At 32.3% G+C, this 21158-nt stretch overlaps 1 protein-coding gene and 1 long non-coding RNA gene across 2 annotated transcripts in view; one reads left to right on the plus strand and one right to left on the minus strand.

The window, feature by feature from the left end:
* Window positions 1-1177: 1177 nt before the first annotated feature.
* LOC116770144 (mucin-2) overlaps window positions 1178-21158 on the minus strand; it is a 51802-nt gene continuing 31821 nt past the window's right edge. Inside the window, exons 20-25 of the mRNA XM_032661498.2 lie at window positions 10039-10303; window positions 3988-4158; window positions 3593-3850; window positions 2591-3475; window positions 2081-2521; window positions 1178-1855 (exon numbers count right to left, since the gene is read on the minus strand). Of these exons, the coding sequence (XP_032517389.2) occupies window positions 1662-1855; window positions 2081-2521; window positions 2591-3475; window positions 3593-3850; window positions 3988-4158; window positions 10039-10303 (2214 nt within the window). The 3' untranslated portion in view covers window positions 1178-1661. The remainder of the gene's footprint in view (window positions 1856-2080; window positions 2522-2590; window positions 3476-3592; window positions 3851-3987; window positions 4159-10038; window positions 10304-21158) is intronic.
* LOC116770145 (uncharacterized) lies at window positions 10179-14951 on the plus strand. Its single transcript, XR_004353504.2, has 2 exons — window positions 10179-10320; window positions 14806-14951. It is a non-coding gene; the product is annotated as an uncharacterized LOC116770145 (long non-coding RNA).

Genomic DNA, 21158 nt, shown 5'->3' on the forward strand with positions numbered 1-21158 from the left:
TTTAGACAATATTGGATTATTTTGTTAAATTGATATAATTTATGTGGATTAGATTTAAATTGTCACTTTGTGATATTGATATAAAGTGTTGTTACTGTGTTTTTTCATCACTTATCGTTACTTTGCATAAACATATTTACATTAGAGACATCATAAAAGTATATTTTATATTATGTTCATAGAAAATCAGATCTTCAAAAAACCCGAGCAACATACGATAATCTAGAATTTTTCTCATTCGTCACGATAGGGTTGTGGAAATCATACGAGAAGCGGTTAGTTTTTCGGCCGCCAGAGCGCAGAGGGAAATAACCACAAACGACCGATCAATAGGTTTTGTGCTTACTCTATCCTTAAAGCGGCTTCGGATTGGACTGTAATGATGGATACGTATGAGAAACAATATAAAATCCCAGAGGATATTTGTGCGTCGGCCTTCTAAACCAGACATATTTATGTTTTAGAGAATTTTAAAGCGCGTTGCACTAATAGATCTCATGCTTCCTTGGATAATCAACATACCCAAAGACCATGCCATCAAGGTCAATAAGTATTTCGAACTCACTACGAATACTAAATTTTTACGCGGTGAAATGGGAGCGAGTAGTATAACAGCCAAATCTCTCTACAACCTACAAAGACTTGAGCCTGCCCAGAACTAATATCAATTCGTTCTTGGAACGTACTTCGAAGGCAGCCCTAGTAGGCTCTTTTCATCTTTGGTTAGGTAGAGAGAGGAGCTTGGACGGTGGAGGTGAGCGTTTAACGCGCGTTAGATAGGGGCCCCTTAAACCTACACCTGAGTCGCAAGTCCCAAGCGCTGTTGAGGCTCCTCTCCCTGCCACGCGATGGACCCGGCACCCGCACGGTGAATTCATTGAATGCTAAGGAGTTTCGTCCATTTTATTTCTTTGATTTCAGCATTTTGATTAATTATTTTACCAAGGACCCATATCATGCAATGATCAGAATAAAATTCGTTCACTTTAAAAATATGTACGGCTTGGACGCCAACACTTGACAAGCTCGAGTTTGTCTTTAAAATCGCTATGAAGCTCTCATGAGTTCCCATTCAGCGTGGTGAGCTCTCCTGAGTCCTGCTATTTGGATTTAGATATTGCAATGAAACATTTTATATTATTGGAAAAATTTATTTTTATACTAATTGTAAAGTATGTCTTAAAACTAATTATTGTAAAATAATTAAGGCACATTCTCGAGTAATATTTTCTAAATAATAGTAATTTTGATATAGACGTTTTATCTACATAGGATTTTTTTGCCTATCTGTTAAATATTCCATAATGTAAAAATTACAAAATTGTGACTGGCTGGTCATACAAAATAATGTATGAATTTGTTTTTGTTAAAATTAAATTAAATAAAACAGCCAAATAATGAAATATATAAAAAGTAATAACATTACTTTGTATAAACAACCACTGAGTATTTCGAATTTTAAATGTATTGTAGTCTTGGAACACCACCGACTGTGAGTATGGAGTTGGTATTTCCAATACAACGTAATAAAGCTGGATTATGTCTACAATTAAAAAAGTTTCTATACACCCGCAGCACTTCTTTACTGCACGATTTTAAAAATTAGCTTTCTCTTCCTAGTACATATTTATTCATAAACTTTTCTAAACGACACAACATTATCACGCGTCCTTTTCAGTACAACCTAACCCGGCGGACCAATTACAAATGCCTCCTACGGGGTCGAAGGACAGTCCCTTTGGACAAATATACTCCCAGCCCACTAACGCGCCGCTCTCCATCCGCGCGCACGATATGAACTTCTTACATGACGATGGATGCGCGAAGTTTCCGATGTCCAGACATTCGATGTCGCCTGTCGATAAGAAAACGTAATAGAAACGTCAAATAAAATACAAACGTCAAAAATGACAAACAGTTGACAATGTTGTGATTGGACATAATTAATTTTGGCAGAATGCTTTGTGTTAAATATTATGAAATTTAATTGGGGTAGGCTTTTTGTCATTTTAAAAAGTTCTATAGACTATACACTAAAATTTCGGTAGGTCGGATCATACGTCATGCAAGTTTAACAAACCTTTTCCGTGCAGAAGTACTTTGGATCCATCTTCATATTTCACACCTTCGTGACTGTCATCGTAGTAATCGTAGTCCGAAAGTGGCCTCGACGACTTGACGGCGTTGTTATTGATCTTTAGAACTAAAGTTTTCTGGACTTCCTTCGGAACCGAGTCCTTGATCTCTGGCTGTACTGGTTGTTTCTGAAGGGGACCTTTTTTCACCGCTATCCTCTGAAACGGTTTCCTGCTGGTTCGACGTGGTTTGACCGTTGTCTGCGTTATCGGTTGTGTGGGTGTAGTCAATGTGGTGGGTGACGTGCGGATTGATGACAGGCTCTGGGTGATCTGTGAGCTTGGTGCAGCTGTAGATGATATTCTACGATAGATAGTTTTCCTTCTGAGCGGTTTCTTGGTTGTTGGTTGTGGCGTCGTCGCCGGGGACAAATATTGGTATTCATCTGAAATATTTATTATTGTAAAAACGTGTACAACGACGCGAGAATGTTTTTTTAATCACATTTACTTACCGTCGTATGTTCTAGTGACCGGGGATTCCAATAAGTATTCTCTGGTGAAATACGAAGGCTCTTGCAAGCCCTGGCTACCAGACGAGTACCCCACGGCGACCGGGACCGAAATCTTTTCGCTAGAACCCTCGTATCTAGCAGTAGATGGACCCCTCTCGATGAAACCCGTATACTTCTCTGTCGTCTTATCGTTTTCTATTTCATCTATCTTAACTGAATTGGGTGAAAATCCTGCCGGCCTCGAAATTTTTGTTGTGAATTCAGTCGAATATGTCGGTTGCACACTCCGATCCAGGCTCGCGTATATTCTAGCTGTAGATTCCCTTAAATTTAACGAAGTCGGATTGACGATGTTGGTCGATAAACCGGGCCTCAGGGTTCTGGTCTCATAGTTGCTGATCGTGTAAGTGGTAGGCGTTGATTCTTTGGGGAAGTTTGAGGTGTAACGAGCCGTCGACTCGCCAGAGCCTTCGGAACCGAGGCTGAGAGTTATACCAGAGAAGGTCGGGTTGATTGTATTTCCGGTAGTTGGGCTCGTGAACCTGCCTGTGAATGCGCCAGGTGTAGTGAACCCAGATGGAATATTAGTCTCAGAGTTAACTGATCCTGTCGTCGATCGAACATTTCCTTCGGTTCGAAGAGTGTAAGGGGTCGTTGACTCAAATCTTTGTCCAGTCGAAGTGTAAGATGGAGTTCTCTGATAGTCTTCTGTGTACGTTTGTGTTTTAGTGAGGTCATTGTACTCTGGGCTTGTAAATTTGTAGTCTACGATAGTTTGAGAAGACCGCGCTGGTTTCGATTCGTCATCGTAGTCGGGGATGATCGGTATCGGTGCTGATAGGAGCTGGTGGGCTGCTAGAGCTACTGCTGTTTCAGCACTTGTATCTAGGAACATAATATATCTAGTAATACATGCAAATAGCAGTAGAGATCTATACATAATATGAATGAAGTAAGAGATTCTATGTCATAAGTATGAAAGTTCTTGTTATATTTATTTACCATCAAGAGTGGATCTCCCTTCCGTAGTTACGTCGATTTCTTCAGCGCTAGCTCGTATCTTCAGTATTTCCTCCAGCTGGTTTTGTTTGAAACTGGCGCTGTATTTCTTGCTCTGTCTCGTCTTCTCGTCTTCGTTAGTGGCGGAAGAGTTTTGATCTTCGTTTTCGTTCTTCAGTTGGACTAATGGTCGTCTCCGCGGGCCGTTAGAGACTTTCCTCGCTCGGGGTTGAGGTTGGAGAGACGGGTCTTCGATCGCATCTACATTTCGGGAATATATTATATATAAAACATAATTTATGCTACGTGGACTTGTTTTTAGCAACGTATTTGTTTTGTCTTTTTATTTTAATTCTATATGATCCCATAAATTGTCGTATTAGTGAGGGACACTTCACCTGTGTCTCCTATATCCTGTAAAGATTCGTCACTCTCCAGCTCTGTGGTGCTGGGGGAGGTTGTTGTCGTGGTGGTTGTGGTAGAAAATAGTCTGCGACGGTTCGCCACACGGAACGGACGTCTTGTTACAGATGATGATAATTGTATAGTAGACGATTGGGTCGTAGAAGCTATAAGAAAATATTTTTTGTGCATTATATTCTCATTAACTTGAGATAGGAATAATTATATACACTCTAAATATAACTAACTCATTTTATAACTTTATAATGTACCATGCAAAAATGAATGGGGCAAAAGGTTATAATATAAATGATATTCTTTTAATTTATCACAAACCTATTATGATTTTGCTTTTTTATTTGTCTTTTTGAATATTTAACGGAGGAAGGACTGCTATTATTATAAATTAGAATGGTATATAACATTATTCAAAAATAGCATTTATACGCGCCATGTTTTCGTATTCAGACCATTGTTCGTAATTCTCAGACCGATAAATAACCGGATGCGACTATCGGTACGAGAACAGCACTATTTGGGAAAAGGTTAAGATCCATACGATAGACTGTATACAATGGATACTGACATCCATACTATTTACAAGGAATATTATAAAATAGATGCGATTTTAATGGCCGGAAGATTGTTATGAAGACAACAAACAAAACAAGAATAATGAACGAAATCTAATTAGCATTAATAATACGGCAGTTTATGTAATTAATGGCCATGTAAGTAGCATGTAAGTGTTTCTGTAACCTAACCACGAGACTGCAGCCTCATACTACCTCACACTACGTTCGCAAGCGTGCGGTGCGGTTTTTGTTTTTTGTCAATTGTCAATCTCACATGTTAACGAAACTTGAAACGCTCCGTATGTTGCGTAACAAAACAAACTTGTGGTAAGGCTGCTGTAACGTTTTTTCTTATTAATTTGACAGTTACAGCCGTGCCGGCCGCGGCGAGTTGACATACGGTACATACCTACCGCGTAATTATGAAATAAATAACACTGATCTTTTATGTTTTAACTCATTATTTAAAATAATTTACAAATCATTGTTGTTAAATATACAAGTATATATTGCGACGTCTGACGTGTGCGGTGTAATTTATTTGATTGTGACTTGTTACTCAGCTGTCATTTATTTCTACAAATTTCTTAATAACATGTGAATAAATGTAGTCACTATCAAAACGGGATATATACTCGTTCGGAAACTAGTTTTGTAATTTTATTCATTATGTAATGACCCCGTTGTAGTAAGGAAAGTATAATTACAACTTATACTATCTAGTTTATCAAAGTAATTTAAAAAAAAATCTATATAAAAAGTAAGATTTCTGGGTTTCAGTTAAATATTGATATTTTCCATAATTTTTGCTATCATAAAAGTCTTCAATGCCTACGCTGAATAATGTTTGGACAAGCAAGAAACATTGGTGATGAAATTTTGTATTTCATTAGCCTCTCTTGATTGTACGGAGTTGGATTAACTGAATATTGTAATGGAAACAAACGCGATATTAGTTGAAAGGTTTACGCAACAAAAAATCGGTGGAGAAAATTGTCTGACACAAGCGCGTGAGACAGATTCAATAGTAGGGCTGAATGTTGCACATGGGTAGGATTCCCACGACACTGATTCGGCATGATGACGTAATTGGGGACATGTCACAACACTAAAATATGTAGGTACATGAAGAAAAATAATTAAAGACGTTTAAAGTTTTTTTTTATTACTAATCCTACTCCTAGTTTTTACTAAATACCAACTAGACATAATACTGAATATAATACTAATTATTATTAAATATAATAAAACAACAAACGTGCAATAGTCCATTTCATTCTGATAGCTGCGGTTAGCGTCGTCTATGGTAACTGTTAATATTCATTATTGTTACATAGATGTTAGATTTGAAAGAAAAAGATATTGAAAATTATAAATTAGGATAGAAAGTAAAGGGAAATAGTTTTTTTGATACAAAATTTACTTATATTAAGTACTTTACACCGAGCCAGCGTAGTGTTCACCTGCGGTGTATTAAGTTTTCCTTATATGTATATATTTTTTTGGGAATACACACGTGTCTGAATTTGACAACCAAAACGTCAAATAAAATGTAATATAATAAATTGCGTAATATAATCTCGTTGAAAACATATCAAATGATTACAACGTACAGTTTTCCAATAAATCAGAGATTATACAACATTACATAAAGTATAAGAAAGCGTAAAATCACTTCGTGACAGCTTTCACAGAAATTAACCAGCTCCGATGAATATATTAAGGGAAACCCTTCAACGACAGCGCGTATTTAGTGTTAAGTTTGTTCATGTGCTTTAAAATGAATACCGGAGCTGGTTATCCGATAATTTGAAATTCAATATCCGTTCGCAAACATTATAACGAATATGATATGCATATAAACTTTAATGTATCCGTTATCCTCATTCATGGGCCATTAACCCTAAGATTTTAAACAAATTCATTCACTCTACATATATTTAAGAAATGGAAATTAATTTTCAATAGTTTTTTTTAAATAATGTACATTGCTGTTAGCCCTGCTTCTTTGACAGCGTCGCCGGGAGAGGCAAAATAAATAGCATGTGAAACCACATTAAAATGTTCTTTTAATTTAATATAAATAACATTTTATTAACATAGAATTCAAATATAATTTGTATTTTAAAATAGAAAGCTCTAGAAATGACGAGTTACTGATAATAAGAGGAACCGTCGCGGTAATTAGCGAATTATACACCATTTCATAGATTTAAAGTGCGGAAAATATGACTATCTGTATTCATTTATTCGTTTAGAACTGTTATACATACATAATACATACGTGGGTCATTATATCATGTTATATGTCAAGATTAAATCTTTGCTGGCTTCACAACCGTCTTCTTTATGGATTGCCGGTGAAAGTGAATGTTTCAAAAATGTATTAATGATTAAGAGGGAGGAATTATTGTCGGATAATATTGACCAAACAAGCTTGGGAAATAGAAACATTCACAGTGTATAAGTGTTGGCAAATCGAATGTTACATCAATTGAGACTCAATTATAGATTATTGACCATGACATTTGACAGCTCTATATATATATCGTATAGATAATAAATGTAATCAAATCCACAAACATTAGACATATTTGTTTTACACAAAATTCATTAAATCATTAATGTTTTCGAATCAAATACAATAAGATTTGCAAATTGTGCTACAGCATACGATAATTTGAAATTAATTTACAATTTTGTAAAAAAAAAAGTATCGTTTTGAATGTGAACATAAACGTTTATACTTTATCTGTAAAAACTATAAATATTATTGGCATTATTTAGACTACAAGAAATGTCAAAAAAATAAAGTTGACATTGAAAGGTAAAAATGGGTCTGTTAAAAATATAATGTCCCTATTAATAATTGATTGGTAATTCAATTTAAAGTGACACTCATGCATATGCGTGTAATCCGATTATAATCGTAGTTTTAATTGTCATGTGTCTAAATTCAGGAATTCTAAGGTCATGACACACATGACAAAGCGCTGTGACGTAATAAAGCTGTTATCCTATCGCAATATTGTTTATATGACATGTAAGTAGTGAAACCAATTTACAAAGCCTGCACGATTTTCTATAAAACCTTTGGTATGACGGTTTATTTCCATTGAATATGTAACAATTTCAAAACAACGATAAACGTTTCGCGTGAGAACGTTTGCTCTAATGGCGTGTTGCATTATATGTTTGTAACGTGTTTTAAATTTATTTGCTCACCGTTCCTTTGACACTTTAAATTGAATCGGGAATTTGCAAATTACTATATAAATAGACACGCTAAGAATATATCTTAATATAAGGGATAAGGTATTGCTTCTTGACAAATAGCCTTAGCCTTTTTAACCTACTGAGACAGATAGTTATTTTTATACATACGATTGTATGTGTATGACTGTTTATATATGAGCTCGTTAAAACTAAGAAGGGTAAAAATATAAAATAGTAGATTTATTCTTCTTGGTTAGATTAATCCTGGCGAAATATTTGAGGCTTGATGAAATTATTGTAAAGTTAAAAAAAATAATATCTATAAATAGCTACAAGAGCAAAACGGCGTAAAGAAATTTAAAAACTCGTTTAGCTTACAAGGGAACTAAAGAGATAGAAACAAGATTTAATTCTGCCTATAAAAAATTACTTGTTTCCTTCGTATTTATACGTTTGTGTTTGCCAACTCGTTTTCTTTAACATTCCTAATTATTGAGATGCAAGATTTTTATCTTAATAACTTTTATAAAGATTTTTAAGACTTTCGCGAGTATTCGTTTCAATGAAATTACATTTTTCGGATTACTACGTGTTATTTTATTATTTTTAAAACTATATACTACCGTTACTTTGCAGCAATCGTGATCACAGCCAGACGACATGTGAAACTAGAGTATGTAGTTTTAAAAATTATAGAATTACGCGTAGTAATCCGAAAATTTTAGTTCAATTTAAACTTTATAAACTCAAGTCTCAATATGCTGTAGACATAAAATATCCGGTCATCTCTACAACGAAACCATAGACAAGTAGAATAATAGACGGCTATAAGTTTTAAATTTTAGGTATGACAGACAAAATGACAAATTGAATAAATTTAATATAATCTTTCCTGTTTCCTGTAATCAATTAATATTTCAAGCGCCATTTTCCCAAATAACAGTTGTCGTTAATGTCTGCGTTAATGAGTTTTATGAAATATTATCTTTTTTTGCTAATTAGTGTTATAATGTGATAGTTTTTGAAATTAGAACATCCGCAATTAGTGTAAAACAAAATTCTGATTATTTTAATTACTATTACCTAATGTAAAAGATTTTTGAAATACGAGGAATATGTTAGTGTTTATGAATAATATGTTTGATTAAACGAACTAATGAAATATAATAATTTCATCATTCTTTACATGCATAAGTTTTATATTATGTATAGATATAATATATATTTTGAGATTTATTATTGAAAAATTTAAAGTCTAAGATTCCAAATTTTGAAATTTTACTCACTACTGGCCATTTGTAACAAAAACATATAAAAAATCTTTTTTTTTTATTTCTTTAAAAAAAACGATTTTTCAAAAGATTCTAGATATTATTTGTTTATTGAAAATATAACTATTATAATGTTAGATGATTTCAATACTTTACGCATATTCGAGTGAAAATCTTAAATAGAAATTCAGTGCGAATCAATGTGTACCAGTTCATCGAACAGGTTCCGTGCGGCCTTTACTGAGGCTACTGAAATATTTTCTGATTCTTGCATTAATAAATTAATTCACACAATAATATATAGTATGACCAGGTAGAAAAGACCATATTCGCTTGATATAATAATAAGGAGTAAAACCAACATTGTCACGGTCATAAGTATGTACGTAGAACGACCTTATATATTAGATATTACAACCGGTTCTGCATCACAAAAGCGTCGGAAGCGGATCAATAAACGATGACATTATAAAAATAATTATATACTGTATCTTTATATATCTTTTTTCTTATCTGTTACAATGACATGTTTGCCAAATGTCAATAATTCTTAGAAAATGTTCAAAATAAATAACTTTAATCTTTAGTAATTCCGATTTCATGTAAGATTATTTCGAAATGTTGTCCCAGTTTAGAGCATAATTATAATTGAGTGGAACCACACCTTCGTTCTGTTTGAATTTTCCTTTCATAGATAATTCGTATATGACAAAGTTGAGACGGTTTAAAGTTGATAAATAATATATAAACGGTATCACCGATGCAAAAGATGGAGATAATACGTTAAACAATGTTATTATATTATAGCGACTTAACAACTTATAAGAAACTATGAGAATCTACAACGTATTCTGTTATAAAAGAAGCATTACTATATCTAAACATAATTTGTGCACACAGTTATGATCAGTTGATGATAAACAAGCGCATGTTTATGTGCTAAAATCGCTTGCATTAAAATAGCAATATCATAAACCGGACTCACTGTTAGCCCCTCCAAAGCGTCTGCGAACAAAGTTGCGGTTGGGCCTGTCATTGCTCGCCGCGGTGCCGTTCAAAGATGGCTGACTCTCTGTCGAGTTACTTTCCCGCGATTTCTCGACTTTTTCCGTTTTTTGTATCTTGAATTTGTTCTCGCCTCGTCTCGGATATTTGCTGGTTGTAGTCTGTGAGTTTGTTACCTCTCCTGTTGTTTCCGGCGGTGCGGTGGCTTTCGTGCGACGCGGGAACGTTCGGCGTTCCTTTGCAGCCTGTTGACAAACATTTGGTTAGTAAACTTAATTTTACCATATAAATTATTAAGTTACTTGCTTGTTATAAATATTGTATCAGATATAGGTGTCATAGAGTTAGAATAAAGGAACATTAGAAAGCTGAATCTTATACGTTTATAAAGTTATATATAAAATATTATAACGAGGTAATTACTTATATAAGTACATTTATATATCTATACGTTAGATTATAATAATATCCGAGGTTTGCGGTTAGTTTTGCGGTAAAATTGTATATTAAACACGGCCATGGTATGTGCAACTATCTAATGTTTAGTTTATAAGATATAATAATTTTTCGTCGTTGTTATTTAACTAAATGAAACTAAGTTTTTTTATTATTTTCTTTCACATCATCTGCCCGTGATCGCGGTTGCTGTAAAGGAACCGAAACGTCGGGATTATGTAGTATAAAATAATTAATCCGAAAAATTTAGTTTTATTTAAGTGGGTACAAGCGAAAATCTTAGATATGATTATTGTTCTTTAATTTAATTACTTATTGTGCGACCGTTTGCTTTTGGTCTTTCAAGTAATTATATTATTATAATATGTATGTCAGTTTTAAGTATTCAGCAGTAAGAGAAAAGGGCGTCAAAATGTATAAAGTTAATGAATTTACGAATTGAATTTTAATGTTACGAGATTCCAACATTAAGGAAACATTGATAATTTTCTTATAGAAGCCTTGGTATTGCGTAGGCTCACCTTACATTATATTTGATGATTCATTGAACTATAATTATGTATCATACGCTCAAACAAGGTAAACCAGATTGAAGCTAAAATTCTTAGTTCCAACTACGCGTATTGCGTTATTGATTGAAAAAAAAACTTTTAAAAAATAATTTAGATCGGCTGTATGCTATAGATCTACGTGTTACGTCATGATCAGGCGGAATGGAATAAACCTTAGCTTGCTCACATCTGACGATCGTAATAAAAAAGAGCAATATATTTTTTATAAATTTATTGACAGGTGAAATCTCATAGATTATGATTCAATCTGATATCATGTTTTTTAAATTGAATTAGTAAATTTGTTAAAAAGTATTTTACGATCAATATATTTATCAAATCAACTAATTGATGCTATCATAATTTTTCCTTAACTCGTTAGTGATTACTCTCCTAATAGCTTTAACGACAATTGTCTGCGGTTACAACAAATTATATAAATATAAAATAATTTATTTGATAGTAATATTTTATGATATAAATAGAAATTTAAATAAGTAATTTTATTAAGGGATAATAAGAATTCCTACAAACGGCCATTTTCAGATATCTGCATTATAATTACGTCACAGAATATAATATTTTTTTTCTGTCTGTTTAAGTTTTTTTTTCGTAATTTCTATATTAATGTCAAAATGTTTTATGATTTATAACATACCATGATCAAGTTCAAGAAAATTTGAATTAATAAACGATTATTTAAATTGATTCGTAATCATTATAAAATAACTTTATACTACATATTCATGACATTTTTGTTGGTGTGATAATACTGTACAATAAATGTGCTGATAGCATTATATATATAATTACGACCAGACACTGAAACTTTATTGATATTTACATAAACACTTCAAATTATAAATAAAATTGATGTGTTTTTCTGAAATATTAAAATAAAACCATTGACTAAATGCATATAATATTCTTGTAGGCACCATATACAAACACTATCCTTACAGTTCTAAGATATACTGCTACTTTGTATACTATTAACACGGTAAAAAAAGAGCTCCGATAACAATAGATATATATAATGTATTTAAGTACAGTCGTCATACAGCGTAGGTCGAAACTAAAATCGCAAAACAAATATGGAATGTTGTCCGCCAAGGTAATCGAGACTCTTCGAAGTCTTGTAAGGAAGTGTCTTAGACTTGAAGTGGAAAATGATGTGGGCCATTCAAATATATACTGGCCTGATCTTATATGATAGTTTCGTTGTTCTAAATTGTTCGTTTTATTATAAATTTGTTCTAAATTGTTCGTTTTATTATAAATAAACAAAAACAATCAGTCTAACATTATATTTCAATAACGTTAAGTAATATTTTTTATATCTTTATCTTGTATGTTTTAGAATTCAAACGAGTCTAAATCAGAAATAGGTGTCACAGTACACTCAAAGGTCGTTTGCGTACAGACTGATAAGTGTAGCCTTATAAGTGTTTTTAGCATTCATTGATCGTATCACCTGTACGGACGATTCGTACTGTTTTTGTAACTATATGGCCTTGAGAGCCGCGACCCCGACATCTTGTTAGGGCGAATAAGTTGCAAAAGTATATTTAATACATACTAACAAACAGGTCACATATATATTATTTAAGTACATAGTAAATATATGAATATAATATATAATATTTACTGCCATCAATGAGGGACTTCGTTTTATTTTTCTCTCAGTAATAAGCTCTGTATTCCAGCGGTTAACTGAGTATTAAACCTGCTGAATCCAAAACACTGATCGTGCTAGTTGTGTCGAAAGACGGACCTTGACTCGGTTTGGATAAATTAGCATTCCTCCGAAGGATATGTACTCGTATACATGTATTTTTACGTTTGAGGTAAATGTCTAATGATGTCGATGCTAGTATTGTATATTCGATATCTTGTTTTGAAAATGTTCTAATTTTAAATCGCATTTTTTTTTTTAGAATTTAATTTTATTGGATTGGCTATTTGTTGTACAGGACAAAATATAAATTGGACGAGATACCGGTAAACCTTAATATGTATTAACGTAACGTATGTCTGTATGTGTAATGATTGTGTTTACATAAATTTGGAAACACGAATCATACAAAAAAAAATTTTTGACACTATCATCTCTTCTGTCCACGATCACGGTTACTGTGGGGTAATTGAGGCATTGAGTAAAATGTAAAATAATTAAAACATAAAGTGAATTAAAAAAAAATGGTTTTATTTTTTTTATATTACAAACGACAAATCTATTCAAATATTATGTAAAGCCGGCCATTACTATACGGTTACGGGACTTGTTTGATTTTGTCATAATATGTGAGTTTGTATGTTTCGTAACGCAAAAAAACTAACGAGCTTTCTCCTAAACTTTCTTCGATCACCGTTATTGGTGTTTGCAATGTAATATTTTAATTACATAATGTATTTATCTCTTTTTTACTATGGTTGTATATTTTTAATGAGCAAACTTGTTTATTATTTATATTGAGAATAGATTAAAATTTGATTTATATAACAAAATGGTTACTTCGGTTGTATAGGTACCTACTCTGTGATAAGATTTCATTTTAGTTGAGTAATAAAATACCTTAAATACCTTAAAGGTGTTTATATTGGTAAGATGATTTAATTTGTTACAACTTGCTCTAAGTATGAAAGTTTTAATAATACAATTCTATATTGCTTTTAATAACACAAAGCTTATCACAAACCAGGAAGATATCACTGAATTGTATTTAATGTAATATTTGTAAACACGTTCCGTTGTACACAGACACTACAGCGTTACGTTACGGGTACCTACATTAGGAATGTATTGTCGTAATAGATATGTTTCCTACATCGCCATAGCTATTTTCATGGCGGCCATTACGCAAAGCCCACGCCCTATCCGTATGAATCACAGCCGTGCCTTGTCACAGATAAAAAATATATCGAACGCCACCAACGAGGTCCCATTATGACATTCAGTGCGTGAAAATAATTGGTGCATTATGTTTTTATAAGAACATTGTTTGTTGTGTAATATTGTTTGTTGTTGATTATTTTGTATTATAATATTTATTGATATTACATTTATTTTTAACCATAGTAATTATATACATGTAATTCAGGATTTGTCAACATGTACATATAAATTGGCAAATCCAGTATTGTAACGATAAGGTTTTTCTTTGTAAATGGTTTTTTTTTTTTGCAAACCAACATATAAGTTTATCGAATTATTTATGGTCGTTAAGTAAATATATTTTTTAAGTTTTTTATATCGCCATTTTCTATCGATGATGTCCCTTAAATTAGGAAAAACAAATACGTGTATAATTAATAAGAGATGACGTAACAATGGACCGGTTAGATAAGTAAGGAGAGAGCGGTTTTCACCTCGGATGCTGCGGCGTGATCTTTGAGAGTTTAGAAAACATTCGCTAGAGAGAAAACACGCTGTATTGATTACACGAGATGGACGTTTCGAGAATTTATTTGAAAAGATATGAAAAATTACTTTACTTATAATTTAAATATGTAACGAATTAAAAATGTTAAGTCTTAAGTAACACGTGTGATAGTATCCGACGTCCCCTTAACATATGTATTATGAGGTAATTTAATTAAGGGGTATTTCTAAAGTTATTCATTACGTTGTCTGCATGTTGGAAAATGTTAGTTACATAACACAAATTTCAAAACATTTTTCATAAAAAAATAACAATTTTCATACACGATACAATAATTATATTTTTGTCTTGTTTCAGATAGAACACCTGTTTAGATCGCAGCTCATCAAAAATTTTATAAATTTTTTTTGTGATATATTTTCCTGTTAGCATTACGGCTTTGACCGCGTCCCCGGTAGAGGAATCTTTATACATATCGACAATTGTATAATAAAACATCTCTATCTGTGTGTTTGAATTATTACACCCTCGACCTAATACAATTTGTTTTCAAATAAAAATAATAATTTAAGTTATAAAAGACAATATTATGGTTATTTTGCTGCTGTCAACACATTTTAATGATTGTCAAAATCTGCTTCTCGTTTAAAAAAAAATATCTTTTAGAAAGATCTAGTCTATGAGTTTTAATCTACTTATGTGTTTAATAATAAAAAGACTTAATTCCTTAAACCATTTGGGGTTACGTAGATCGTTTTAAAATATATATAGTTTTAAATAAAAGGATTTAATACAACGCTCTACTGGTTTCAGTTATTCTGTAGAAACTATTAATTATCTGATTGCTTAGAATATGATTGTTGAACAATCTGTTTTTTTTTTATTAAAACGCTATCAGAAGTATTCAAGGTAAACATTTCGTCATCGGGTCGCTGGTATGGCGTTTCAACATGAATGCTACATGAAGGAGAATTAAATTGCAATCATCACGAATATACAATTATAATGAGTTACTATAAAATTAAAACAGAAAATAAATAATGAAAAATTCTTGATATAAAGTTTTAAATATACAAAATACCTAACACCGACATGACAGATAGATTACATAGTGAAGAAACTAGGAGACGTTCTGATAATTCCTGGTTTAATTCCTGCTCGTATTGATGAAAAATCTCTTCAGATATTTGACAAAAGTCATAAAAAAATAAAGTATGAGCTCAATTCTCTTATATTGACAACAATAATACAAATACGTTGCTACAAGATTATAAAAATACGAATAACTAAAACTAAACCTACAGAAGTCTTAAATGATTTTTGCTATTTACACAGGTATCTACGGTCAGTATTTTCCGTGTATTTTGTCTTTCATTTAATAGGTAACAAATATTCCCCATTATGTTAAATAACTAATAGCTCCGTAATTTAATAAAAACCAATCTACAGCGTAAGTCCATGTAATAGGAAGTATTAAATCTTATTACTCATTCAATAGTAAATTCTTTAATCTCATAGTCTCACCGATTAAATCACAGCATTATCTTTGAATAGTGTTGATAAAATTATCTCAATACTAAGTAAAAAGTGAATCTAGCGAATTCCCTAGGAGAGAGATCGATATCTTATCTACTGGAAAACTGCTTTTTAACTCGAGTATATATTTAGAAATGATAATTAAGTTACTGTAAAGATATATTTGTAAAATTGATACTTAAAAGTTGTATCTTCATTATCTGGGTATCTTAAATTTCTAATCATATATTCCTTATTTCTTAATAATCATTCTTTATCGGATGAGTTCTTTGAATACCTACTTAACTTATATGTATCCTTAATCCTATTTCTTTGTAAGAATAATCTGTTCGTCCTCAAGTTTACTTCTACCCTAGGTATATAATTTTTAATAGCGTTGCACATATCTTTAAACGTTCAGTCTCATGGACTGTTTAATCTATTCCATCTATTACAATCGTGATTTTTGTTCACGATTTTTAAATATTAATAAAATATGAAACCTAAAAAGTATGTTTATCATTTTATACATAAAACCTCATTACTATAGTCATAGATTAAAAACATCTATATTAGAGAATGGCAGAAAAACGACATATTATGAAATTGGCCATACAAATAAATGTGTATATAATTCAATGTAATACACACAGTCCTACATTTGTATTCTGTTTTTCTTATTATGGTAATATGAGATTTCATTATACTAATGCGTCGTTCGGCCGGACGCCTGTAGAATGCGTAATACAACGAGTACGCAACGCGACATGAATCACGACATAATATGACAATTTGATGTGAATGATAACTACATTTTTTATATAAAAACAAGTTGTAATAATATATGTTGGAGGAACTCAGTTTTTTTTTAAATAAATATTCTTCATTTATATGACAACATTATTATGTTTTATTACATTAATTTATGTTGACCAAAAATATCTACGATTTCAAATTATGCTAAGAGAAGGGACAATTCTAAAGTCGAAAATGTCGGTCATTGCTGTCCTAAATAATTTTGCTTAGATTTTAACTGTTATGTATTAAAATAAGAATGATTCCTAGCAGTACATTAATTTGTCATTTATTTATTGTTAAGGGTAACATTTTTCCAATTTATAAGAGCAAAAGCAACTTTTTAAATTATGTAGTTAATAACGTAAAAAATAATGTAAAAAGTGCTTCAAAGATATACATGATTTTATTATATTGATCTATTTAATAAAATGTGGCAATCGATACAATAGTTATGTTGAGTTTCAGGGGTTTTTGAAAAAAGAATTGTTCTAAGATTCGTTAATGCAAGAGAAAATACTGCAAGAAGCCCAACAAAGCAATCATTATTTGAATGTAAAAAAACGTGTATTGTTTTAAGCGTCTGAATGAAACTATGTAATTTTATAAGAAATGCTAATTATTGAGAAACTTGAGAATATTATGATAATTACATCTCATCTGATGTTGGTGTGTATAAGATGGTTACTACGGTAATTATTAAAATATTATAAAACGAATGTCTTTTTAGCAGCACCACGTGATTTTATCCAATACACACTTTTATTGAAATGCTTATAACATTTCCATATTTTCACATAAAATAATATGAATTAATTAGGTATATGAAGTATATAATATATCAAATTACATACGCGCGGCAAAAAAAAATTACGTCAATGGAGTCGCTACAAAACAACATAATCATGTTTATGATAATTTTATTACAAATTTATTTTGTAAGTTACATAACATTTCACATTATGCCGGATGTGTACACAAATGGTAACGATAAAAAAGTATTAGTAAATAATAGTTATTAAATAATTTTAGTCTTATTATAATCCATGACAATAAATGTTCGAAAGTCTTTACACCAAAACGGCCTTACAATAAAATATACATTTTTGGTAAGAAAAAACTTTCTATAAATAACTAAATTAAAGCTATAAATCTCTATGACATGACTACACTGAATCTGATTACATCTATATATACAGACAAACCCTACGATGAAATGTAATATGTTAAATACGATCGTACCACCAATGTTCCTTATGTGACATTTGTACAAGCATATCACTTCTTTGTACGGGCACATATTTGTACACTGTACCTCGAGGTATAACAATCGTAGTGAAAATATTACACAATTTCATTTCCTTATCAACTGTACCAACCCAACTTAATATACAGGATTTATAATATAAATTTAAATAAAGTATTTATGGGATATTGAAGACGATAACTTAAACATCATTCGTCTAGTGTCGTCGGGATTGTTGTAAATTTCTTGGGCACGAATGTTGGTCGTGTTCTTGTCTGTTTTTTGAAAACCTTTCTCTGTGTTGTTGAACGCGGGGTTTCAGTAGTATAAGACCTGGTTTTTATTGTCGTGGACTTTCTTTTGATATCAATGGGAACATTCTGAGACCTATTCGAAAATCGTGCCTTACTCGGACTGAAACTGGTAGTTTTGTTGATTTTTTGTGCAACTTTTGGAATAAATGTACTATTTATTTTTTTTAACGTTCGTTGTAATGGTAATGGATTAAACTTGGTTAGGTTTGCAGGTTTGATAGGTCTTCTTAAAAGCGGGAATTTCGATCTTTTTGCGTCTAACTGCGAATATTTGGGTGTAGTGGATTCTTCTAGCGGTTTTTCTGTCGAGGTCGGCTGTTCAGTTGTAGTGGTAGGGACTTCTGTAGGAGAAGACTCCTGTTTCTCTGTTGTCACTATTTCCATCGTCGGAGGCTGTATTGTCGTCAATAGTTCCATGATAGGACTAGTTTTTATATCTTTTGTTTCTGTTGTAGTCACCTGTATAGGAGCTAGTGTAGACTTCAATAGTAATGAATTTTCGGTTTCCAAAGCCTCAGTCGGAGCTTCGGTTCGTTGTGATATATTTACACTGATCGGATACTGCACAGCCTTTTCTTCGTGTATAGGTTCACTTTTGAATTCCTGGCCTTTAACAAATGTGACTATACTTTTGCCAGTTTCAGGTTTCGGTAATTTTACTTTAACAATCTTAGTTTCTTCTTTGTCTGTCTCAACGGGAGCAGAATATACAACAAATGGTGCATTTTGCTGTTCGTCATAAATTTTTCGATGTGAAATAGAAGTTTCAGTTTTAAATAAAGCTTCTAAAGGTAAGGTATATTGATCTGTTGCTATGCGTGGTGTAACTACCTCTAAAGTTTTCACGTTCTCACTGACTCTATCTTTTTCATTCTCATAAGCAGCCGGAAAGAACTGCCACTCTTGATTATCCGGTTCAATATCCCTTCGTTTCTCGATTTTCTTATCATCATTAATATAACTCAAAAAGTCATCGCCTTTTATATGCTCGACTTCACCTTTATCAGATTTAGATTTATCATTTACTTTATTTATGTGTCTATAGCCTTCATTCATACTTTCTGATGCGACAAGATTTTCTTTAGGAATATCAGAAAAGTCAACCAAAGATCTAGCGTTTCGCGCTTCGTCTATTCTAATAGGATTATCTGGAGGGTTATCAACGGGATACACATGTCCAAGTTTTGTTAAATAAATCGGTATTTCGTCTTCAAATATTTTTATAAGACTGAATCTGCTTACTTCCCCGATTTTGTCGACTGTTGGTTTCTTTTCCACAACAACGTCTCCTTCTTCAATAAGGGTAGTCTCGTTGTTTTTATTCAAACGGTGTTTTTCAGATTTAGACGATACTTCGACAACTCTACTGATAGAAAATAACTTATTGAATTGTGTCTTTATAACAGGCGATACTTGAGGAGCATTAGTAGTTATCACAGAAGAGGATTCCGTTATGGTCTCGACGGTTTTGGTGGTCTGGATGTCTTTCAAGGAATCTACTTCAGACTCCGTCTCATTTTGCGAATTCAAACCGTCTTGTGTAATTGGTAGGCTAGTCGTGTCTTCTAAATAATCGTCTGTACTGTTATCAATTTCCATAATATTTATAGTTTCTGTTTCAATACTATTTATGGTGGTCGGAGAAGTTTCATTATCTGTTGGAATCGCAGTAGTTACTTCTGGCATAGAAAGGTAATCATCACTTTCTGTTGTTGTATATTCATTGTTAGAAGCAGACGATATAGTTGTTGCGTTTGCGACTTCCGTATGTTCTGGAGCTTCAGAAACAGAGTTTTTGTAATCAATGGCTTGGGATATTTGGGCTTTTGGTGTTCCATACCCTATAGGGACGTTCTGTACACGTTTTTTAGTACCATTAACTGCTTTATTAGCAGCAAATATATTAAAGAAAGTGGCATTATTTTGACCTCTTCCAATTGGACGTCTAGGAATTTGGGTCGTGGAACTAGTAGTTCTGAATGTATTAGAATTGACGACTTTAGAACTAAATGGAGGCCTTTTAGAAGTGGGTCTATATAGTACAGGTTGTTCGTCTTCATAGTTTTCCTCTTCTGGTAATTCCTCAGAATTTTCATTAATTACTTCGTCTTCAAGCTCCTCGTTGTCATCATATTCTTCTGATTCTGGTTTTCTTGTAAATAATTTACTGGGTGGTACAAATACATAAGGACTTTCAGGTTCTTCGTCCAAAATTTCCTCGTCAGAATACTCTTCTTCGTCTTCATATTGAAGTTTTGGAGTTGTTCTTGCTGTAGGAAAAGTTCTCCGTGTAAATGTTCGTGTAAACAATGGTCTCTTTGTCGTTGGGCGTTTAAACAAGCTTGGTTTATCAACAGTTGCAGGACTAGTATATGCACCCGGATTATATTTACGGCTAAAAGTTCTACTGCTTGATGGTATAGATGTAGTAGATGAAGTAAATTTTTTAGATGGTTTGTAGGGTGATCTAGATTTTGGAGAAGGCGATGTCAGCTGAGTTGTGCTTGTTTTGGTAGTTGTTTCTATAATTACTACTTCTGTAGTCGTTTCAGGTAAAGTAGTTTCTTCGACATTCAGAGTTGCATTTTCTGGAATCATATTAACATCGGCTTCTTTCATTGTCTCCTTTTGTAAATCATTATCTTGTTTCTCTTGTTCTACTATAACAATTTGCGGCTCTGTAGACTGCTCATTGGACTCTGTTTTATTGTTAACAGTTTCAGGAACAGCTTTAATTAAAGGCAATTCTTTATTATCAGAAATATCGAGTGATTTATTCTCGTCTTCGACAACAACTTCTGGTTTATCATTTTCATTATTAATGTTTGGTGAAACGGTTT

Source organism: Danaus plexippus (assembly GCF_018135715.1).
Source record: "Danaus plexippus chromosome 13 unlocalized genomic scaffold, MEX_DaPlex mxdp_15, whole genome shotgun sequence".
NCBI classification, from domain to species: domain Eukaryota; kingdom Metazoa; phylum Arthropoda; class Insecta; order Lepidoptera; family Nymphalidae; genus Danaus; species Danaus plexippus.